Genomic DNA, 18,446 nt, shown 5'->3' with positions numbered 1-18,446 from the left:
TCTTTACCGAGTGAAATGCGACGATGCTGACGCTGACATCGTCCAACAAGAGTAAGTTATTCAATGGAAGCATTATGGCTTAACAATTTTTTAAGGGGGCATATACACCTAGAATGGTGTATGGAATGATGTATGGAATTTTTGCAGTTTTCGTTTGCGTTTTCGCAATTTTCTTGAAGCTTAGGATCTGAAGAATATGTGGTGACAATTTCAAGTAAATATTTCAAGAAATAACGAAGTTATGGCAGAAAGAGTGCACGTTTTTGTTGGACGCGCGCCGTGCACGTTTCTCAAACTGGTACCCAAAACATCTCGAAAACCACTAAACCGATTACCTTGAATTTTTGTGTGCTTATTGTACACATAATTATCTAGTTTTTGTCGTAGGATTTTTTTTTTATTGCTTACTTTTTGTTTTATGGGCAAATTAAGAAAGAATTTTTCCTTCAAAAATTGCAACGTTAAATTCATATGTCCGCCATTTTGTCAAAAATTGATATTTTCAAAATCGGCTACGACAAAGACTAGATTATAGTATCTATTTTAAGAATCATTTTGGTTTTTTTGTTTTAGATGATTTTTCAAGAAATGGCAATGGGTACCATTTGCGGTAATTTTTTGGCGACGCTCCGAAAAAGATGTCACAACTTTTATAATTCTGAAAATTTTTTAATAAAAAAATTCAAACATACTCTTGAAAGTACGTACTTTTTACTAGAAGAAAAATCCGACTCTAAAATTCAAACAATTCCTCTAAAAAAAATCCCCAAAATGACCTTTTTTTTCCGCTCCTAGGTGTATATGCCCCCTTAAGTTGATTGTCTTCTTGAACAATTGCATAAACCATTTGAAATTAAATGTCTTCCGGTTTTTATGTTATGCATGGTTACCGATCTTTTTCAATTAAGTCATACAAAATTACGTCATAAGAGCTAATCGATCCATGTTACTGATTAATCCAATTATTTTTGAGAGTTGCTTTTTGTACATTGTGATGAATAGTCTCAAGTTGTTATGCAACATTTGTTTTAATTATATATTTATGCCAGAAAAAAGATAAAAACTTTTATTATAATATCTTGATAATATCCAATTTTTTAGAAATACATATTTCTCCTATCGTATGTAAACGCCAATAAATAATCAAATATTTAACTGAAAGATATGTTTATTACTTGTTTGTTTGCACTATTAATTAATTAAGAATTATAAAATACATTAGTCAACTTAATATCAGCAAATTTTGAGCGCCGATTAATTCAATATTTGTACATAATGTAATTCAACTGATCAATTAAAAATGAAATAAAGTACATATATTTTTATCTGAATATGTACATCCGCATGTTATTGTGGATATGTATAAATTATAATTGAATATTTACAGCAACATTGCAACTTCATCGATGCGAACTTTATTTGCCTTTTTGATTAACGTAAGCTTCATTGCAAGGACTTGTAATAATAAAGAATGCCGTTGTCTCACGAAGATCGAGATCGCGTTGTATTCGAGCCCAGCCGACATTGCCGTGATCAGCCACGATTTCCATCAAGAGATGATCTTGACGATGAACTTGCCCTCTATCCTTGAGCAAATTTTCCTTTCTTTTATTCTCAAAGAGTATATTTTAATAATTTAATTTATCTATAAGCATATCTACATAATTATATTTAAATTTGTAGCATAATATGCCACAACGCACACATTTTACAGAAAGAAACACGAACGATTAGTTACATTATTAGATTATATAAATCTAGATATATAGACTATAAATCAGTCTCTTATAAAGTCTATTAATTTTCTATACAATTTTCAAATATATTTCTTAATTTAAAATAAAAATAACTTGATATTGCTTAAAAAAGGAAGTTGAGTATCTCAATAAAAACGAAATTTACGAAAATTATCAAAAGTTTATTATTCTAATTATAAATTATTAGTACTTTGACATTCTTGACAATAAACATGTGAGAACCATAACATTATATACACAATTGGCTTTCATTTCAAAAGAAGAATTGTCGATTTTACTCTTATTTCTTTATTTTCCTTTCTAGTTTTCCCTAATTCCATAAGTATACTTAGCAAGTTGTATGACATGCCACGAAATCGGAAACACGTGCGAATATAAATGTCAATACAATGCATTCGATATATCGGATATGTCGCGACTTTTTAACTCTTAGTCGAAACTATAATTTGTTTTAGTTTTATAAAAAAGTTATAATATTATAAAATGCAGTTATATAAGTCGCTGTCAGATGCTGTTGCAACATAAGGAATAAAATAATCCCACCAATCTTTCTTTTTTTTTAAGTTTGTTAGTGTCTTCTTGTTACTCAGCACATTAATTAAAATATAAAATATTTAATTTCTCTTTTATTTGAAATATGTGTATGTTAAGAAAATATTTGTGTTATTTCATTGCATAATTTATCTAAATGTTTCTTATCTCGGATTTAAAAAGGTACTAAATGTAGATCTCTTTTATAAATTTAAAAAATGCCTAAAAAAGGAATTTGACTTTGTTAAGTGTTAAAAATTCTAATGTTTTAAGAGGAATGAGAGTAGTTTGTATGAGATTTCATTTATAATATTATCGGCCACGTTGCTTGGAACACAGAAATAGAAATTAAAAATCAATCTGGGGAGTCCAGCACTTCAGCTCCAACGCGATGGAGCTTAGACACTACATTGAAATATCCTCTGCATTCCATCTCATGTGCACTGGTACTTGTAAACAATCTACTACCCTTGAGTTGTTCGTTAGGGTTCCGTAATATATGGCTACTGAGCGCGTTAACCGTACAAAACTAAAAAGTATATAATTTATGAATTTTTCACAATGTATCAGTTTTGAGACTTAAATATGTGTATAACGTTAATGCCGAAACAATCAGCAAGACAAGCGCATAAAATTTGTATGTATGACACTGATACGTTGATAGTGATGTGTAATTGGTGTGTAAAAGAATTACAATTTGATAAGAATAATAAATAATTGTAGAGATATTAAAATTTATAACTTAATGTCGATTTGAACGATGGTCGATTTGAACATAAAAAGTATATAATACAATGACTTAAATACCTTTTCGCGGTATAACCGTTTGTTATGTATAATATTTAATTCGTTAAAGTTGAACATTGTGCTATGAACTATCACAGGTGCGGAAAGTTTAAAATTACGGTTCCATCCATTAATTTCTTCCTCATTTTGCAACAGAGTTTGCGAAAAGGTTCGTGGCATAACGGAAGCTAGTACCTTTCCACTGGTTATAAAAAGCAGTCCGCTCAAGCCTGCAAGACCAAACACAGAAAATTCGTTTATCTGTTACGATTATCTGTTTAGAAATTAACTATTGATTACTGCGATGATACTTTTTTTCTACTAACTAAATACATTTGATTAGGTTGTATCATACCGACACGAGCCGAATCAGCTAGGAAGTGATAACGAAAGCGAAGTGCGCTCCGCATTAAGTTTAAGATTTCCACATTAGGGTCGCGACCTCCTTTTACGTACACTTCAAGGACTTTATCCTGCTTGCCATTGCAAACGTAAACGCTACCATAGAGATCGCAATATACAGGACCCCAGGGATGACATTGCGTTTCGACCTGCCCTTCTTCGTTTAGAAAAATATAATTGCTTTCCTGCTCATTGAGAGCAATTAATTGCTCTTCCGATTCCGACGAATGCATAAAGTTCATACCGACCTGTAGCAGAAATTACAGCAATAATGTTTACAAAGAATAAAAATAGAACAATAAAATAGAAGCCTATTTAAAATTGAATTACCAATATTGTGATACATTAATTAAAATTAAAGTAATGCATTTTTATAGCAACAATAAGATAATGTATTCTTCAAATACTCTAGGAATTAATATATATGTATATTTCTAATATGCATGAAATATTGTGTACTTACATTTTTATTAGGTATCTCGCGTGACATAGTGTTTCCGATGACGAGACAAGACCCTCTTGTATATCGATTTATGTATTGTGGAAGAAACCATGATACTTCCTTATTTTTTGACGTGTTATATAAATGTTCTTCATTACCAAATTCTATTACTTGCGCATCGCCACATATTCCTTTAAATGCAAAGATATTGTATTTTTAATGCATGCAAAATCGAATACATGTATTTAAATAAATTTGAAAAATGAATTTCGATTTCTTACCTGGTGCGCGAAGAAAATACGGAGGGGCCAACAGATCAGGACATTCAATTACATTGGCGGCGACGTGATTAAAGTAAGGAGCCAAATGTACGTTCATAACTGTTATGACATAATATAATACAAAGACATATATAAGGTATAAAATACTGGTAATGTCTTTTAGATAATTTGCACAATACTGGCGGTTTCAGCAACCGTGCAGTAAAATGCCTGGTGCAGTTCGGATCTATTCTTTCCTCTTGTCAAACATGGATCTTGATTTATTTCAAATAAGTTTCTATTAGCCGATCTGTTAGAAGATACATCTTTTCGGGACAGGTCGTTTCGTTATTTTTTAGAGACAGCTCTAACATAAACAAATGACACACACATTGTCAAGTACCGATGTACCAAACAGTCAGACCAATTTTTTACATCTGGATCCGAATAGATCCAGACATCGTTCGGCGATGGTTAAAGTATTACACATATATCATGTACGTACGAGAGGCAAGTTCCTCGAGATCAGGTTGATGCAAGCTGCATGTCATATCTATGACTTCTGGGATATTATCATCGTTTTGCATATTGTTATTTACGTTGTCATTCTGCATTGCCATCTTGTATTGTGCTCAGCTTATCAGAATTGATATAAAATTATTAAATAAGCAAATTTAATTAAAACATAACGTAATAATTGAAGAATTAATAAATTTGAGAGATTAATAATTAAAGAACTATTAAGAGAATAGTTATAATGTAAGGATAACGCTGATTAGAATAATAAAAAAGTATTAATAATAACGTAATATATAAACCATAATTATGTTACAATGTTGTAGAAAAATGTAATTATTTTAACGAGTCATATTAAAAATCATCCAAGCAATAAATGGATTTTGTATAAATTGTAATGGCATTGTAAATTTTAACAAACTCCTTTTGGAATAGAAATATAAAATTGAACAAATTATTTTTACCAGAAGTTTGAGCTTAAAAAAAATTTGATTTATTCATGTTTTTAACTAACGCATTAATTTTTGTAAACTATATTGTAAAAATGAAATTTTATATAAGTTTCGCAAAGGAAACAGTGCTTTACGTGTCGAGTCTTTTTCTCTGTTCTTTCTGTCCTTTAACCGCTTTAACAGATGAGCAGTTGACATAATTATATTCAAGCAGAAGGAGAAAGAGAGAAAAGAGAGAGAGAGAGAGAGAGAGAGGGGGAGGGTTGGGGAGTAGATATAACTTCCATAACATAATTCAAATTTGTGTGTTAGAAAATGTACGTGTTGTGGAATACATTAAATAAACCGTATTTTAATGATAGGGCAAAACAGACAACTTGACATGACGTTTACTTCTCATAACATTTTACGTACCTCGGTAACATGATTTAATGTAGTGAAAGGAATATTAGTTATACATTTGAACAGCATGTATGGATGTACCTAAATATATGAGGATTTATAATGGGGTTTATACTTACTGCAAAATACGTCGTGAGAGAAATAATTGCAATTGCAGAGAGATGTTTAAATCTGAATTATTCTATCAAATCGTTAGAGAGTGATGTTATTCCTTTCGCAGAACACACAAGATTGGTAACTGAAATGAAACATTGGCTTGGTAAGAATGTGTTTTCCTTTCAAACATAACAGAAGGTATGTGGTAGTGGCTTATATAGAAATATAATGTCCTAACGGTCATAAACTAATGTGGAACACGTCGAGTTTTGTCGAAATTTTTTTAAATTCATGGTGAGCGCCGCGCCGCCGGCGGCTGATGTCGATCGAGCTTTGTTTCGCACAGTCAACGTACTCGTCGATATTATATTTGTTTCATGAGAAATGGACCCTTATTATTTCATCAGATACATAACTGTCTCTACTTGCCTCTGTAGTTACTCGTCGAAAAATAAACTTTTGTACCTTTTTTCCTTTGTCCCTGTTGCTTCGTGCAAACAAAACTTGCAAAACTTTTATTGCCGAAATTACTGCTATTACCGATAAAACGCTGACGGATATTGAAAAGCACTAAGCGCAAGAACCCGACTTTCTTGAATCAATTTTCTTTGTCTTCTCTTTTTTTTCCTTTTTACCGAGTGAAATGCGACGATGCTGACGCTGACATCGTCCAACAAGAGTAAGTTATTCAATGGAAGCATTATGGCTTAACAATTTTTTAAGTTGATTGTCTTCTTGAACAATTGCATAAACCATTTAAAATTGAATGTCTTCCGGTTTTTATGTTATGCATGGTTACCGATCTTTTTCAATTAAGTCATACAAAATTATGTCATAAGAACTAATCGATCCATGTTACTGATTAATCTAATTATTTTTGAGAGTTGCTTTTTGTACATTGTGATGAATAGTCTTAAGTTGTTATGCGACATTTGTTTTAATTATATATTTATGCTAGAAAAAAGATAAAAACTTTTATTATAATATCTTGATAATATCCAATTTTTTAAAAATACATATTTCTCCTATCGTATGTAAACGCCAATAAATAATCAGATATTTAACTGAAAGATATGTTTATTACTTGTTTGTTTGCACTATTAATTAATTAAGAATTATAAAATACATTAGTCAACTTAATATCAGCAAATTATGAGCGCCGATTAATTCAATATTCGTACATAATGTAATTCAACTGATCAATTAAAAATGAAATAAAGTATATTTCTATCTGAATATGTACATCCGCATGTTATTGTGGATATGTATAAATTATAATTAAATATTTACAGCAACATTGAAACTTTATCGATGCGAACTTTATTTGCCTTTTTGATTAAAGTAAGCTTCATTGCAAGGACTTGTAATAATAAGAAATGCCGTTGTCTCACGAAGATCGAGATCGCGTTGTACTCGAGCCCAGCTGACATTGCCGTGATCAGCCACAATTTCCATCAAGAGATGATCTTGACGACGAACTTGCCTTTATCCTTGAGCAAATTTTCCTTTCTTTTATTCTCAAGGAGTGGAATAATATGTAACAACGCACTCACTTTACAGAAAGAAACACGAACGATTATAGTTACGCTATTAGATTATAAATCTAGATATAATCTAGATAGACTATAAATCAGTCTCTCATAAAGTCTATTAATTTTCTATACAATTTTTAAATATATTTCCTAACTTAAAATAAAAATAATTTGATATTGCTTAAAAAAGGAAGTTTAGATTCTCAATAAAAACGAAATTTACGAAAATTATCAAACGTTTATTATTCTAGTTATAATTTATTAGTACTTTGACATTCTTGACAATAAACATGTGAGAATCATAACATTATATACGTAATTGCGGCTTCCATTTCAAAAGAAGAACTGTCGATTCTTCTCTCATTCCTACATTTTCCTCTCTAGTTTTCCCTTATTTATAAGTAGCAAGTTTTATGGTATGCCACGAAATCGGAACACGTACGAATATAGATGTCAATATAATGCATTCGATAAATCGGATATGTCCCAACTCTTTAACTTTTAATTGAAACTATAATTTGTTTTAGTTTAATTTTATATAAAAACGTTATAATATTATAAAAAGTAGTTATATAAGTCGCTGTCGGGCGCTGTTGCAACATAAAGAATAAAGTAATCCAATCAATCTTTGTTTTTTTCTTTTAAGTTTATTAGTTCTTGTTTTTTCTTGTTACTCAGCACATTAATTAAAATATAAAATATTTAATTGTTTTTTTTATTTGAAATATGTGTATGTAAGAAAATATTTGTGTTATTTCATTGCATAATTTATTTAAATGTTTTTCATCTCGGATTTAAAAAGATACTAAATGTAGGTCTCTTTTATAAATTTAAAAAATGCTTGGAAAAGGAAATTGACTTTATTAAATGTTAAAGGATTTTAATGTTTTAAGAGGAATGAGAGTAGTTTGTATAAGATTTTATTTATAATATTATCGGCCACGTTGCTTGGAACACAGAAATGGAAATTAAAAATCAATTTGGGGAGTCCTTCACTTCAGCTCCAACGCGATGGATCTTAGACACTACATTGAAATATCCTCTGCATTCCATCCGTGCAGTGATATTTTTAAACAATTTACTAGCTATGAGTTTTTCTTTAGGGTTCCGTAATATATGGCTACTGAGCGAGTTAACCGTACAAAACTAAAAAGTATATAATTTATGAATTTTTCACAATGTATCAGTTTTGAAATTAAAATATGTGTATAACGTTAACGCCGAAACAATCAGCAAGACAAGCGCATAAAATTTGTATGTATAACACTGATACGTTGATCGTAATGTGTAATTGGTGTGTAAAAGAATTACAATTTGATAAGAATAATAAATAATTGTAGAGATATTAAAATTTATAACTTAATGTCGATTTGAACGATGGTCGATTTGAACATAAAAAGTATATAATACAATGACTTAAATACCTTTTTGCGATATAACCGTTCGTTATGTATAATATTTAATTCGTCAAAGTTGAACATTGTGCTATGAACTATCACAGGTGCGGAAAGTGCAAAATTACGGTTCCATCGATTAATTTCTTCCTTATTTTGCAACAGAGTTTGCGAAAAGGTTCGTGGCATAACGGAAGCTAGTACCTTTCCACTGGTTATAAAAAGCACTCCGCTCAAGCCTGCAAGACCGAACACAGAAAATTCGTTTATCTGTTACGATGTTTAGAAATTAACTATTGATTTCTGTGATGATACTTTTTTTCTACTAACTTAATACTAACTAAATACATTTGATTAATTTGTATCATACCGACACAAACTGGATCAACCCTCAAGTGATAATGAAGGCGAAGTACGTTCCGCATTACGGTCAAAATTTCCGCATTAGGGGGACCCCCTTTTACATACACTTCAAGGACCTTATCCTGGTTGCCATTGCAAACGTAAACGCTACCATAGAGATCGCAATATTCAGGACCCCAGGGGTATAATTCCGTTCTGACCTGCCCTTCATCGTTTAGAAAAATATAATTGCTTTCCTGATCATTGAGAGCAATTAATCGCCTTTCCGACGCATGCATAAAGTTCATAACGACCTGTAGCAGAAATTACAGCAATAATATTTACAAAGAATAAAAATAGAACAATAAAATAGAAGCCTATTTAAAATTGAATTACCAATATTGTGATACAATAATTAAAATTAAAGTAATGCACTTTTATAGCAACAATAAGATAATATATTCTTTAAATACTCAAGGAATTAATATATGTATATTCCTAATTTGCATGAAATAGTGTGTACTTACATTTTTATTAGGTATCTCGCGTGACATAGTGTTTCCGATGACGAGGCAAGACTCTCTTGTATATCGATTTATGTATTGTGGAAGAAGCCATGATACTTCCTTATTTTTTGACGGGTTATATAAATGTTCTTCATTACCAAATTCTATTACTTGCGCATCGCCACATATTCCTTTAAATGCAAAGATATTGTATTTTTAATGCATGCAAAATCGAGAATACATGTATTTAAATAAATTTAAAAAATGAATTTTGATTTCTTACCTGGTGCTCGAAGATAATACGGAAGAGCCAACAAATTAGGGCATTCAACTACACGGGCGTCGACACGACGAAAGTAAGGAGCCAAATGTACGTTCATAACTATTATGACATAATATAATACAATGATATATATAAAGTATAAAATACTGGTGTCTTCTAGTTAATTTGCACAATACTGGCGGTTTCGGCAACCGTGCAGTAAAATGCCTGGTGCAGTTCGGATCCATTCTTTCCTCTTGTTAAACAAGGATCTTGATTTATTTCAAATAAGTTTCTATCAGCCGATCTGTTAGAAAATACATCTTTTCGGGACAGATCGTCTTGTTATCTTTTAGAAGAAGTTATCATTTAGAGACAGCTCTAACATAAACAAATGACACACACATTGTCAAGTACCGAACGGTCAGACCAATTTTCTACATCTGGATCCGAATAGATCCAGGCATCGTTCGGCGATGGTTAAAGTATTACACATATATCATGTACGTACCAGAGGCAAGTTCCTCGAGACTAGGTTGATGCAAGTTGCATGTCATATCTATGACTTCTGGTAAATTATCATCGTTTTGCATATTGTTATTTACATTGTCATTCTGCATTGCCATCTTGTATTGTGCTCAGCTTATCAGAATTGATGTAAAATTATTAAATAAACAAATTTAATTAAAACGTAACGTAATAATTAAAGAATTAATAGAGAGAATAGTTATAATGTAAGGATAACGCTGATTAGAATAATAAAAAAGTATTAATAATAACGTAATATATAAACCATAATTATGTTACAATGTTGTAGAAAAATGTAATTATTTTAACGAGTTATATTAAAAATCATCCAAGCAATAAATGGATTCTGTATAAATTGTAATGGCATTGTAAATTTTAACAAATTCCTTTTGGAATAGAAATATAAAATTAAACAAATTATTTTTATCAGAAGTTTGAGGTTAAATAAAATTTGATTTATTCATGTTTTTAACTAACGCATTCATTTTTGTAAACTATATTGTAAAAATGAAATTTTATATAAGTTTCGCAAAGGAAACAGTGCTTTACGTGTCGAGTCTTTTTTCTCTGTTCTTTCTTTCCTTTAACCGCTTTAACAGATGAGCGGTTGACATAATTATATTCAAGCAGAAGGAGAAAGAGAGAAAGAGAAAGAGAGAGAGAGAGAGAGAGTGAGAGGAAGGGGTTGGGGAGTAGATATAACTTCCATAACATAACTCAAATTTGTGTGTTGGAAAATATACGTGTTGTGGAATACATTAAATAAAACGTATTTTAATGAGCAATACTGATGATTTGACCATCATACATTCGGATCCATATGTACATGAACTTATGTGCATATATAATGTGATTTATACTTACTGCAAAATACGCCGTGAGAGATGATTGCAGTTGCAGAGAGATGTTTAAATCTGAATTATTCTACCAAATCGTTAGAGAGTGATGTTATTCCTTTCGCAGAACGCACAAGATTGGTAACTGAAATGAAGCATTGGCTTGGTAAGAATGTGTTTTCTTTCCAAACATAACAGAAGGTATGTGGTAGTGGTTTATATACAAATATAATGTCCTAACGGTCATAAACTAATGAGGAACAGGTCAAGTGAGCGCCGCCAGCGGCAGATGTCGATCGAGCTTCGTTTCGCACAGTCAACGTATTCGTCGATATTATATTTGTTTCAGGAAAAATGGACCCTTATTATTTCATCAGATACATAACTGTCTCCATTTGCTTCTGTAGTTACTTGTCGAAAAATAAACTTTCGTACCTTTCTTCTTTTGTCCCTGCAGATGTTACTTTGTGCGAACAAAATTTGCAGGTACACTTTTTATTGCTGAAATTAGTGCTAGTATCGATAAAACGCTGATGGATATTGAAAAGCAGTAATCACAAGAACCCGACTTTCTCGAATCAATTTTCCTTGTCCTCTTTTTTTTTCCTCTTTGCCGAGTTTGAAATGCGACGATGCTGACGCTGACATCGTCCAACAAGAGTAAGTTTAATGGAAGCATTATGGCTTAACAATTTTTTAAGTTGATTGTCTTTTTGAAAAATTGCATAAACCATTTGAAACTGAATGTTTTCCGGTTTTTATGTTATGCATGGTTACCGATCTTTTTCAATTATGTCATACAAAATTATGTCATACAGCGTATATATAATCGATCCATGTTACTGATTGACCTTATTATTTTTGAGAGTTGCTTTTTGTACATTGTGGTGAATAGTCTGAAGTTCTTATGCGACATTTGTTTTAATTATATATTTATGCTAGAAAAAAAAGATAAATCTTTTATTATATTATTTTTATAAAATCCAATTTTTTAGAAGTACATATTTCGCTTATTGTATGTAAACGCCAATAAATAATAAAATATTTAACTGAAAGATATGTTTATTACTTGTTTGTTTGCACTATTAATTAATTAAGAATTATAAAATACATTAGTCAACTTAATATCAGCAAATTTTGAGCGCCGATTAATTTAATATTCGTACATAATGTAATTCAACTGATCAATTAAAAATGAAATAAAGTACATATATTTTTATCTGAATATGTGTACATCCGTATGTTATTGTGGATATGTGTAAATTATAATTGAATATTTACAGCAACATTGCAACTTCATCGATGCGAACTTTATTTGCCTTTTTGATTAACGTAAGCTTCATTGCAAAGACTTGTAATAATAAGGAATGCCGTTGTCTCACGAAGATCGAGATTGCGTTGCATTATTTGAGCCCAGCCAACATTGCCGTGATCAGCCATCGCGATTTCCATCAAAAGATGATCTTGACGACGAACTTGCCCTTATCCATGAGCAAATTTTCCTTTCTTTTATTCTCAAATGTTATACACGTCGTTATACTTATGGCACTTTGTTTCATCGAAGCAATTAAATTGATTTTAGAATAGGAGGGTTAAAAAATAGAAGGTCGATTTTATTATATTTGACAAGATTTATAAGCGTGAAGTAGAAAAACATGAATAAAATATTTTACAAAGAAAGAATTGCTTTGAGATAGAAAATTGCAAATATTACTTCTTTAATATTATTTTTTTAAATCTTTATATACTTCTCGATGTTCTATTCTTTATATAAATTCACAAAATTTAGCAGTGAGATATAAAAAGAGACTGATATTTTTATGTATTTTAAAAATATATTTTATATAATTTAATTTATTTATACGCACATATCTACATAAATATATTTAAATTTGTGGCATAATATGCAACAACGCACACATTTTGCAGAAAGAAACACGAACGATTATAGTTACGCTATTATATTATAAATATAGATATATAGACTATAAATCAGTCTCTTATAAAGTCTGTTATTTTTCTATACAATTTTTAAATATATTCCTTAATTTAGAAAAAAATAACTTGATATTGCTTAAAAAAGAAAGTTTAGATTTTCAATAAAAACGAAGTTTACGAAAATTATCAAACGTTTATTATTCTAATTATAAATTATTAGTACTTTGACATTCTTGACAATAAACATGTGAGAACCATAACATTATATACGTGATTGTGGCTTCCATTTCAAAAGAAGAACTGTCGATTCTACTCTCATTCCTACATTTTCCCCTCTAGTTTTCCCTTATTTATAAGTAGTAAGTTTTATGGTATGCCACGAAATCGGAACACGTGCGAATATAAATGTCAATATAATGCATTCGATAAGTCAGATATGTCCCAAAACTTTTAATTAAAACTATAATTTGTTTTAGTTTAATTTTATATAAAAACGTTATAATATTATAAAAAGTAGTTATATAAGTCGCTGTCGGGCGCTGTTGCAACATAAAGAATAAAGTAATCCAACCAATCAGTGTTTTTTTTTTTTTTTTTTAAGTTTATTAGTTCTTGTTACTTCTTGTTACTCAGCACATTAATTAAAATATAAAATATTTAATTGCTTTTTTATTTGAAATATGTATGTTAAGAAAATATTTGTGTTATTTTATTGCATAATTTATCTAAATGTTTCCCATCTCGGATTTAAAAAAATACTAAATGTAGATCTCTTTTATAAATTTAGAAAATGCTTGGAAAAGGATATTGACTTTGTTAAATGTTAAAAATTCTATTGTTTTAAGAGGATTGAGAGTAGTTTGTATGAGATTTTATTTATAATATTATCGGCCACGTTGCTTGAAACACAGAAATAGAAATTAAAAATCAATTTCCTCCTTCACTTCAGCTCCAACACGATGGAGCTTAGACACTACATTGAAATATCCTCTGCATTCTATCTCTGGAATAGTATTTTTAAACAATCTACTACCCTTGAGTTGTTCGTTAGGGTTCCGTAATATATGGTTACTGAGCGAGTTAACCGTACAAAACTAAAAAGTATATAATTTATGAATTTTTCACAATGTATCAGTTTTGAAACGTAAATATATGTATAACGTTCTCGCCAAAACAATCAGCAAAACAAGTGCTTAAAATTTATAACATTGATGCGTTGATACGTGACATGTAATTGGACGGTATGTAAAAAAATCACAATTTGATAAAAATAATAAATAATTGTAGAGATATTAAAATTTATAACTTAATGTCGATTTGAACGATGGTCGATTTGAACATAAAAAGTATATAATACAATGACTTAAATACCTTTTTGTCATATAACCGTTTGTTATATATAATATTTAATTTTTTCGAGTTAAACATTGTGCTATGAACTACCATAGGTGCGGAAATTTTAAAATTACGGTTCCAATTATTAATTTCTTCCTTATTTTGCAACAGAGTTTGCGGAAAGGTTCGTGGCATAACGGAAGCTAGTAACTTTCCACTGCTTATAAAAAGCAGTCCGCTCAAGCCTGCAAGACCAAACACAAAAAATTCGTTTATCTGTTACGATGTTTAGAAATTAACTATTGATTACTGTGATGATACTTTTTTTCTACTAATTAAATACATTTTATTAGGTTGTATCATACCGACACAAGTAGCTGCCATGTTATAACGATAGCTAATTGCGTTCCACATTTGGGTCAAAATTTCCATATGAGGACCATATTTGCGATCCTCTTTTACGTACACTTCAAGAACCTTATCCCGCTTGCCATTGCAAACGTAAACGCTACCATAGAGATCGCAAAGAACAGGACAGGAATCAGATATAAATTTTGTCTCGACCTGTCCTTCTTCGTTTAGAAAAATGTAATTGCTTTCTCTTTTATGGAAAGCTCTTTCCGACGAATACACAAAGTTCATACCGACCTGTAGCAGAAATTACAGCAATAATATTTACAAAGAATAAAGATAGAATAATAAAACAGAAGCCTATTTAAAATTGAATTAACAATAATGAGATACAGTAATTAAAATTAGAGTATGGCACTCTTTTGTAGCAATAATAATAATATATCCTTTAAATACTCTAGGAATTAATATATGTATATTCCTAATATGCATGAAATAGTGTCTACATCTTTATTAGGTATCCCGCGGGACATAGTGTTTCCAATGACGTGGCAAGTCCCGCTTGTATATTGATTTATGTATTGTGGAAGAATCCATGATACTCTCTTATTTTTTGACGGGTTATATAAATGTTCGTGATTACCAAATTCTATTACTTGCGCGTCGCCACATATTCCTTTAAATGCAAAAATATTGTATTCTTAATGCCATGCAAAATCGAATACATGTATTTAAATTTGAATTTGGATTACTTACCCGGTGCGGGAAGAAAATACGGACTAGTCAACAGATTAGGACATTCAACTACATTGACGGCGACATGATTAAAGTGATGAGCCAAACTTAAGTTCATAACTATTACGACATAATATAATACAATGACATATATAAGGTATAAAATACTGGTAGTGTCTTTTAGTTAATTTGCACAATATTGGCGGTTTCGGCAACCGTGCAGTAAGATGCCTGGTGCAGTTCGGATCCATTCTTTTCTCTTGTCAAACAAAGATCTTCCATTTATTTCAAATAAGTTTCTATCAGCCGATCTGTTAGAAACTACATCTTTTCGGGACAGGTCGCCTTGTTATCTTTTAGAGACAGCTCTAACATAAACAAATGACACACACATTGTCAAGTACCGAACGGTCAGACCAATTTTCTACATCTAGATCCGAATAGATCCAGGCATCGTTCGGCGATGGTTAAAGTATTACACATATATCATGTACGTACCAGAGGCAAGTTCCTTGAGACTAGGTTGATGCAAGCTGCATGTCATATCTATGACTTCTGGTAAATTATCATCGTTTTGCATATTGTTATTTACATTGTCATTCTGCATTGCCATCTTGTATTGTGCTCAGCTTATCAGAATTGATATGAGATTATTAAATAAGCAAATTTAATTAAAACGAACGTAATAATTAAAGGACTAATAAGAGAATAGTTATAATGTAAGGATAACGCTGATTAAAATAATAAAACGGTATTAATAATAACGTAATATATAAACAATAATGATATTACAATGTTGTAGAAAATATATGTAATTATTTTAACGAATCATATTAAAAATTGTCCAAGCAATAAATGGATTTTGTATAAATTGTAATGGCATTGTAAATTTTAAGAAACTCCTTTTAGTATAGAAATATAAAATTGAACAAATTATTTACATCAGAAGTTGGATTTTAAATGAATTTTAATTTATTTAAGTTTCTAACAGACGCATTAATTTTTGTAAACTATATCGCATAAAATTTTATATAAATTTCGCAAAGAAAACAGTGCTTTACGTGTCGAGTCTTTTTTCTTTTTTCTTTTCTTTAATTGCTTTAGCAGATGAGCGGTTGACATAATTATATTCGCGCAGAGGGAGAAAGAGAGAAAGAAAGAAAGACAGAGAGAGAGAGAGAGAGAGAGAGAGAGAGAGAGAGAGGGGGGAGTAAATATAACTTACATAACATAATTCAAATCTGTGTGTTGGTAAAAGTATGTGTTTTGGAATCTATTAAATAAAATGTATTTTAATGATAGAGCAATACTGATGATTTGACGTGATGTTTCACATAAAATTTTACGTACCTCGGCAACATTATTTAATGTAGTGAAAGGAATATTAGTTATACGTTTAAACATCATGCATTCGGATCCATATGTACATGTACTTATGTGCATATATAATGTGATTTATACTTACTGCAAAATACGCGGTGAGAGATGATTGCAGTTGCAGAGAGATTGTTTAAATCCTAATAATTTCACCAAATTGTCAGAGAAGAATGTTATTCTTTTCGCAGAACGCACAGTATTGATAACGGCAATGAAACATTGGCTCGGTAGGGGCGTGTTTTCCTTCCAAACATAAAAGAAAGTGTGTAGCAGTGGTTTATATACAAATATAAAGTCCTAACGGTCATAAACTAATGGGAACAAATTAAACTGTGTCGAAATTGTATCAAATTATAAATAAACTTTGAATTCTTAAGTTAACGAATGTAACATGATTGAACTTTAAATTGTAAAGATGATGAATAGATGGACTACGCGTGACTCCAATAGTTCCGTAAATAATTTCGAAATTTGTCGTCGAATTATAACAATTATTATTAAATTTTAATCTATTAACCATATCTATTTATACACCATAATTTGTTAACATGTATAATTACAAATGCACTAGTGATTAAGCGTTGCAAATATTTGTTTCTTATCGTGGGTATTATATAATGAATTTAATGATTCTGTAACAGATTAACACAGAGGTCTATTTTTTATTTTTTTTAGAAAAAATGCTCGTAAAATTGTAAAAAACAGCTTCAGTATGTTTCTCCAATAAATCGTACCGCGAGAATGCAAAACGGACTGAACTTGCTCAAGATAACACATGCAAAGTTAAAATTGCTTTCAACATTTTAGAAAGATAAATCAGAGCATAATTACATAAATGATCGAATACTTACAATTAGTTTAAACGATTCATCTAATTTGTTTCAGCAGTGGACAGAAGATGCATGTGATAAAGATTCATGTATTCACAAGAGCAATTAGATGTCATTGATGTGAATGATCGAATTGCATTTCGATGCAATAGGATCAACACTACGCAAGCCGAAAGATATTTATTGTAAAAGAATAATGTACTATGTTATGATTATCAAGTTAATATTAATACCTATTGTTGAAATAATAACACCCGAGCACGATATTCCATCACTATTATTAAAAATACTAGCTGCCCCGGCGAACTTCGTACCGCCTAACAGTAATGAATGTAGTGATAAGACACGCAAATAGTCCCTCTCTCTCCCCCTCTCTTTCTCTCTCTTTCTCTCTCCCCCCTCTCTCCCTCTTCCCTCTCTCCCCCTCTCCTCCTCTCCCCCCTCTCTCTCTCTCTCTCTCTCTCTCTCTCTCCCCCTCTCTTTCTCTCTCTCTCCTCCTCCCTCTCTCCCTTTCCCCCCTCTCTCTCTCTCCCCCTCTCTTTCTCTCTTTCTCTCCCTCTCTCTCTCTCCCCCTCTTTTTCTCTCTCTCCCCCTCCCTCTCTCCCTCCCTCTATGTATTTTTTCTATGTATTTGGATATCTTTCTAAATTAATTTTTTTTTTACGTGAATTTTTCCGATATTTTATTAGTTATTCTGCTATTCCGGAAAATTCTACCCCTATTTCATATACTTGTGGTAAAAATTCGGCCCAGCCGTTCTTGAGTTATAAGTGGTGTAACTAACCCGACTTTGTTTTATATATATAGATATCAACATTTTATTGAAATAAATCGAA

The 18,446-nt window shown here is 30.9% G+C and overlaps 3 protein-coding genes across 4 annotated transcripts; all 3 read right to left on the bottom strand.

Moving 5' to 3' along the window:
* Positions 1 to 1,953: 1,953 nt before the first annotated feature.
* On the bottom strand, positions 1,954 to 5,788 carry LOC139811775 (ester hydrolase C11orf54 homolog). Its single transcript, XM_071776160.1, has 7 exons — positions 5,668 to 5,788; positions 4,684 to 4,814; positions 4,200 to 4,298; positions 3,940 to 4,109; positions 3,430 to 3,724; positions 3,096 to 3,304; positions 1,954 to 2,817 (listed from the first exon to the last, which is right to left on the bottom strand). Exons 2-7 carry the CDS (start codon positions 4,796 to 4,798, stop codon positions 2,644 to 2,646), a joined length of 1,062 nt encoding a protein of 353 aa, XP_071632261.1. The 5' UTR covers positions 4,799 to 4,814; positions 5,668 to 5,788; the 3' UTR covers positions 1,954 to 2,643.
* Positions 5,789 to 7,767: 1,979 nt separating this feature from the next.
* Positions 7,768 to 11,219, bottom strand: LOC139811783 (ester hydrolase C11orf54 homolog). The gene is made up of 7 exons (XM_071776167.1): positions 11,073 to 11,219; positions 10,192 to 10,322; positions 9,702 to 9,800; positions 9,440 to 9,609; positions 8,941 to 9,226; positions 8,601 to 8,809; positions 7,768 to 8,322 (listed from the first exon to the last, which is right to left on the bottom strand). The coding sequence occupies exons 2-7, from the start codon at positions 10,304 to 10,306 to the stop codon at positions 8,152 to 8,154; spliced, it is 1,050 nt and encodes a 349-aa protein (XP_071632268.1). The 5' UTR covers positions 10,307 to 10,322; positions 11,073 to 11,219; the 3' UTR covers positions 7,768 to 8,151.
* A 1,824-nt stretch (positions 11,220 to 13,043) lies between these two features.
* On the bottom strand, positions 13,044 to 18,019 carry LOC139811767 (ester hydrolase C11orf54 homolog). Of its 2 annotated transcripts, XM_071776146.1 has the most exons (9): positions 17,844 to 18,019; positions 17,632 to 17,770; positions 16,869 to 17,023; positions 15,902 to 16,032; positions 15,425 to 15,523; positions 15,175 to 15,344; positions 14,683 to 14,965; positions 14,354 to 14,562; positions 13,044 to 14,076 (listed from the first exon to the last, which is right to left on the bottom strand). In XM_071776146.1, exons 4-9 carry the CDS (start codon positions 16,014 to 16,016, stop codon positions 13,903 to 13,905), a joined length of 1,050 nt encoding a protein of 349 aa, XP_071632247.1. In that variant the 5' UTR covers positions 16,017 to 16,032; positions 16,869 to 17,023; positions 17,632 to 17,770; positions 17,844 to 18,019; the 3' UTR covers positions 13,044 to 13,902. The 2 variants fall into 2 exon arrangements, with proteins under 2 accessions (XP_071632247.1, XP_071632248.1); XM_071776147.1 differs by having other exon boundaries at positions 17,632 to 18,019.
* Positions 18,020 to 18,446: the final 427 nt, after the last annotated feature.

Source organism: Temnothorax longispinosus, chromosome 4 (genome assembly GCF_030848805.1).
Source record: "Temnothorax longispinosus isolate EJ_2023e chromosome 4, Tlon_JGU_v1, whole genome shotgun sequence".
In the NCBI taxonomy this organism is placed as follows: Eukaryota; Metazoa; Arthropoda; class Insecta; order Hymenoptera; family Formicidae; genus Temnothorax; species Temnothorax longispinosus.
This window is presented reverse-complemented; position numbering and strand designations above follow the sequence as displayed.

What these genes read in the sequence shown, in the direction of transcription:
- LOC139811767 (XM_071776147.1), bottom strand. Translation starts at nt 16,016, where the DNA reads ATGGCAATGCAGAATGACAATGTAAATAACAATATGCAAAACGATGAT. An exon ending in GTATTTTCTTCCCGCACCGG is followed by an intron (nt 15,345 to 15,424) that starts GTAAGTAATCCA and finishes TTGCATTTAAAG; the next exon opens with GAATATGTGGCGACGCGCAA. An exon ending in GCGGGATACCTAATAAAGAT is followed by an intron (nt 14,966 to 15,174) that starts GTAGACACTATT and finishes TTTCTGCTACAG; the next exon opens with GTCGGTATGAACTTTGTGTA.
- LOC139811783 (XM_071776167.1), bottom strand. Translation starts at nt 10,306, where the DNA reads ATGGCAATGCAGAATGACAATGTAAATAACAATATGCAAAACGATGAT. An exon ending in TCTCGAGGAACTTGCCTCTG is followed by an intron (nt 9,801 to 10,191) that starts GTACGTACATGA and finishes ATGTCATAATAG; the next exon opens with TTATGAACGTACATTTGGCT. An exon ending in AACGGTTATATCGCAAAAAG is followed by an intron (nt 8,323 to 8,600) that starts GTATTTAAGTCA and finishes TATACTTTTTAG; the next exon opens with TTTTGTACGGTTAACTCGCT.
- LOC139811775 (XM_071776160.1), bottom strand. Translation starts at nt 4,798, where the DNA reads ATGGCAATGCAGAATGACAACGTAAATAACAATATGCAAAACGATGAT. An exon ending in TCTCGAGGAACTTGCCTCTC is followed by an intron (nt 4,299 to 4,683) that starts GTACGTACATGA and finishes ATGTCATAACAG; the next exon opens with TTATGAACGTACATTTGGCT. An exon ending in AACGGTTATACCGCGAAAAG is followed by an intron (nt 2,818 to 3,095) that starts GTATTTAAGTCA and finishes TATACTTTTTAG; the next exon opens with TTTTGTACGGTTAACGCGCT.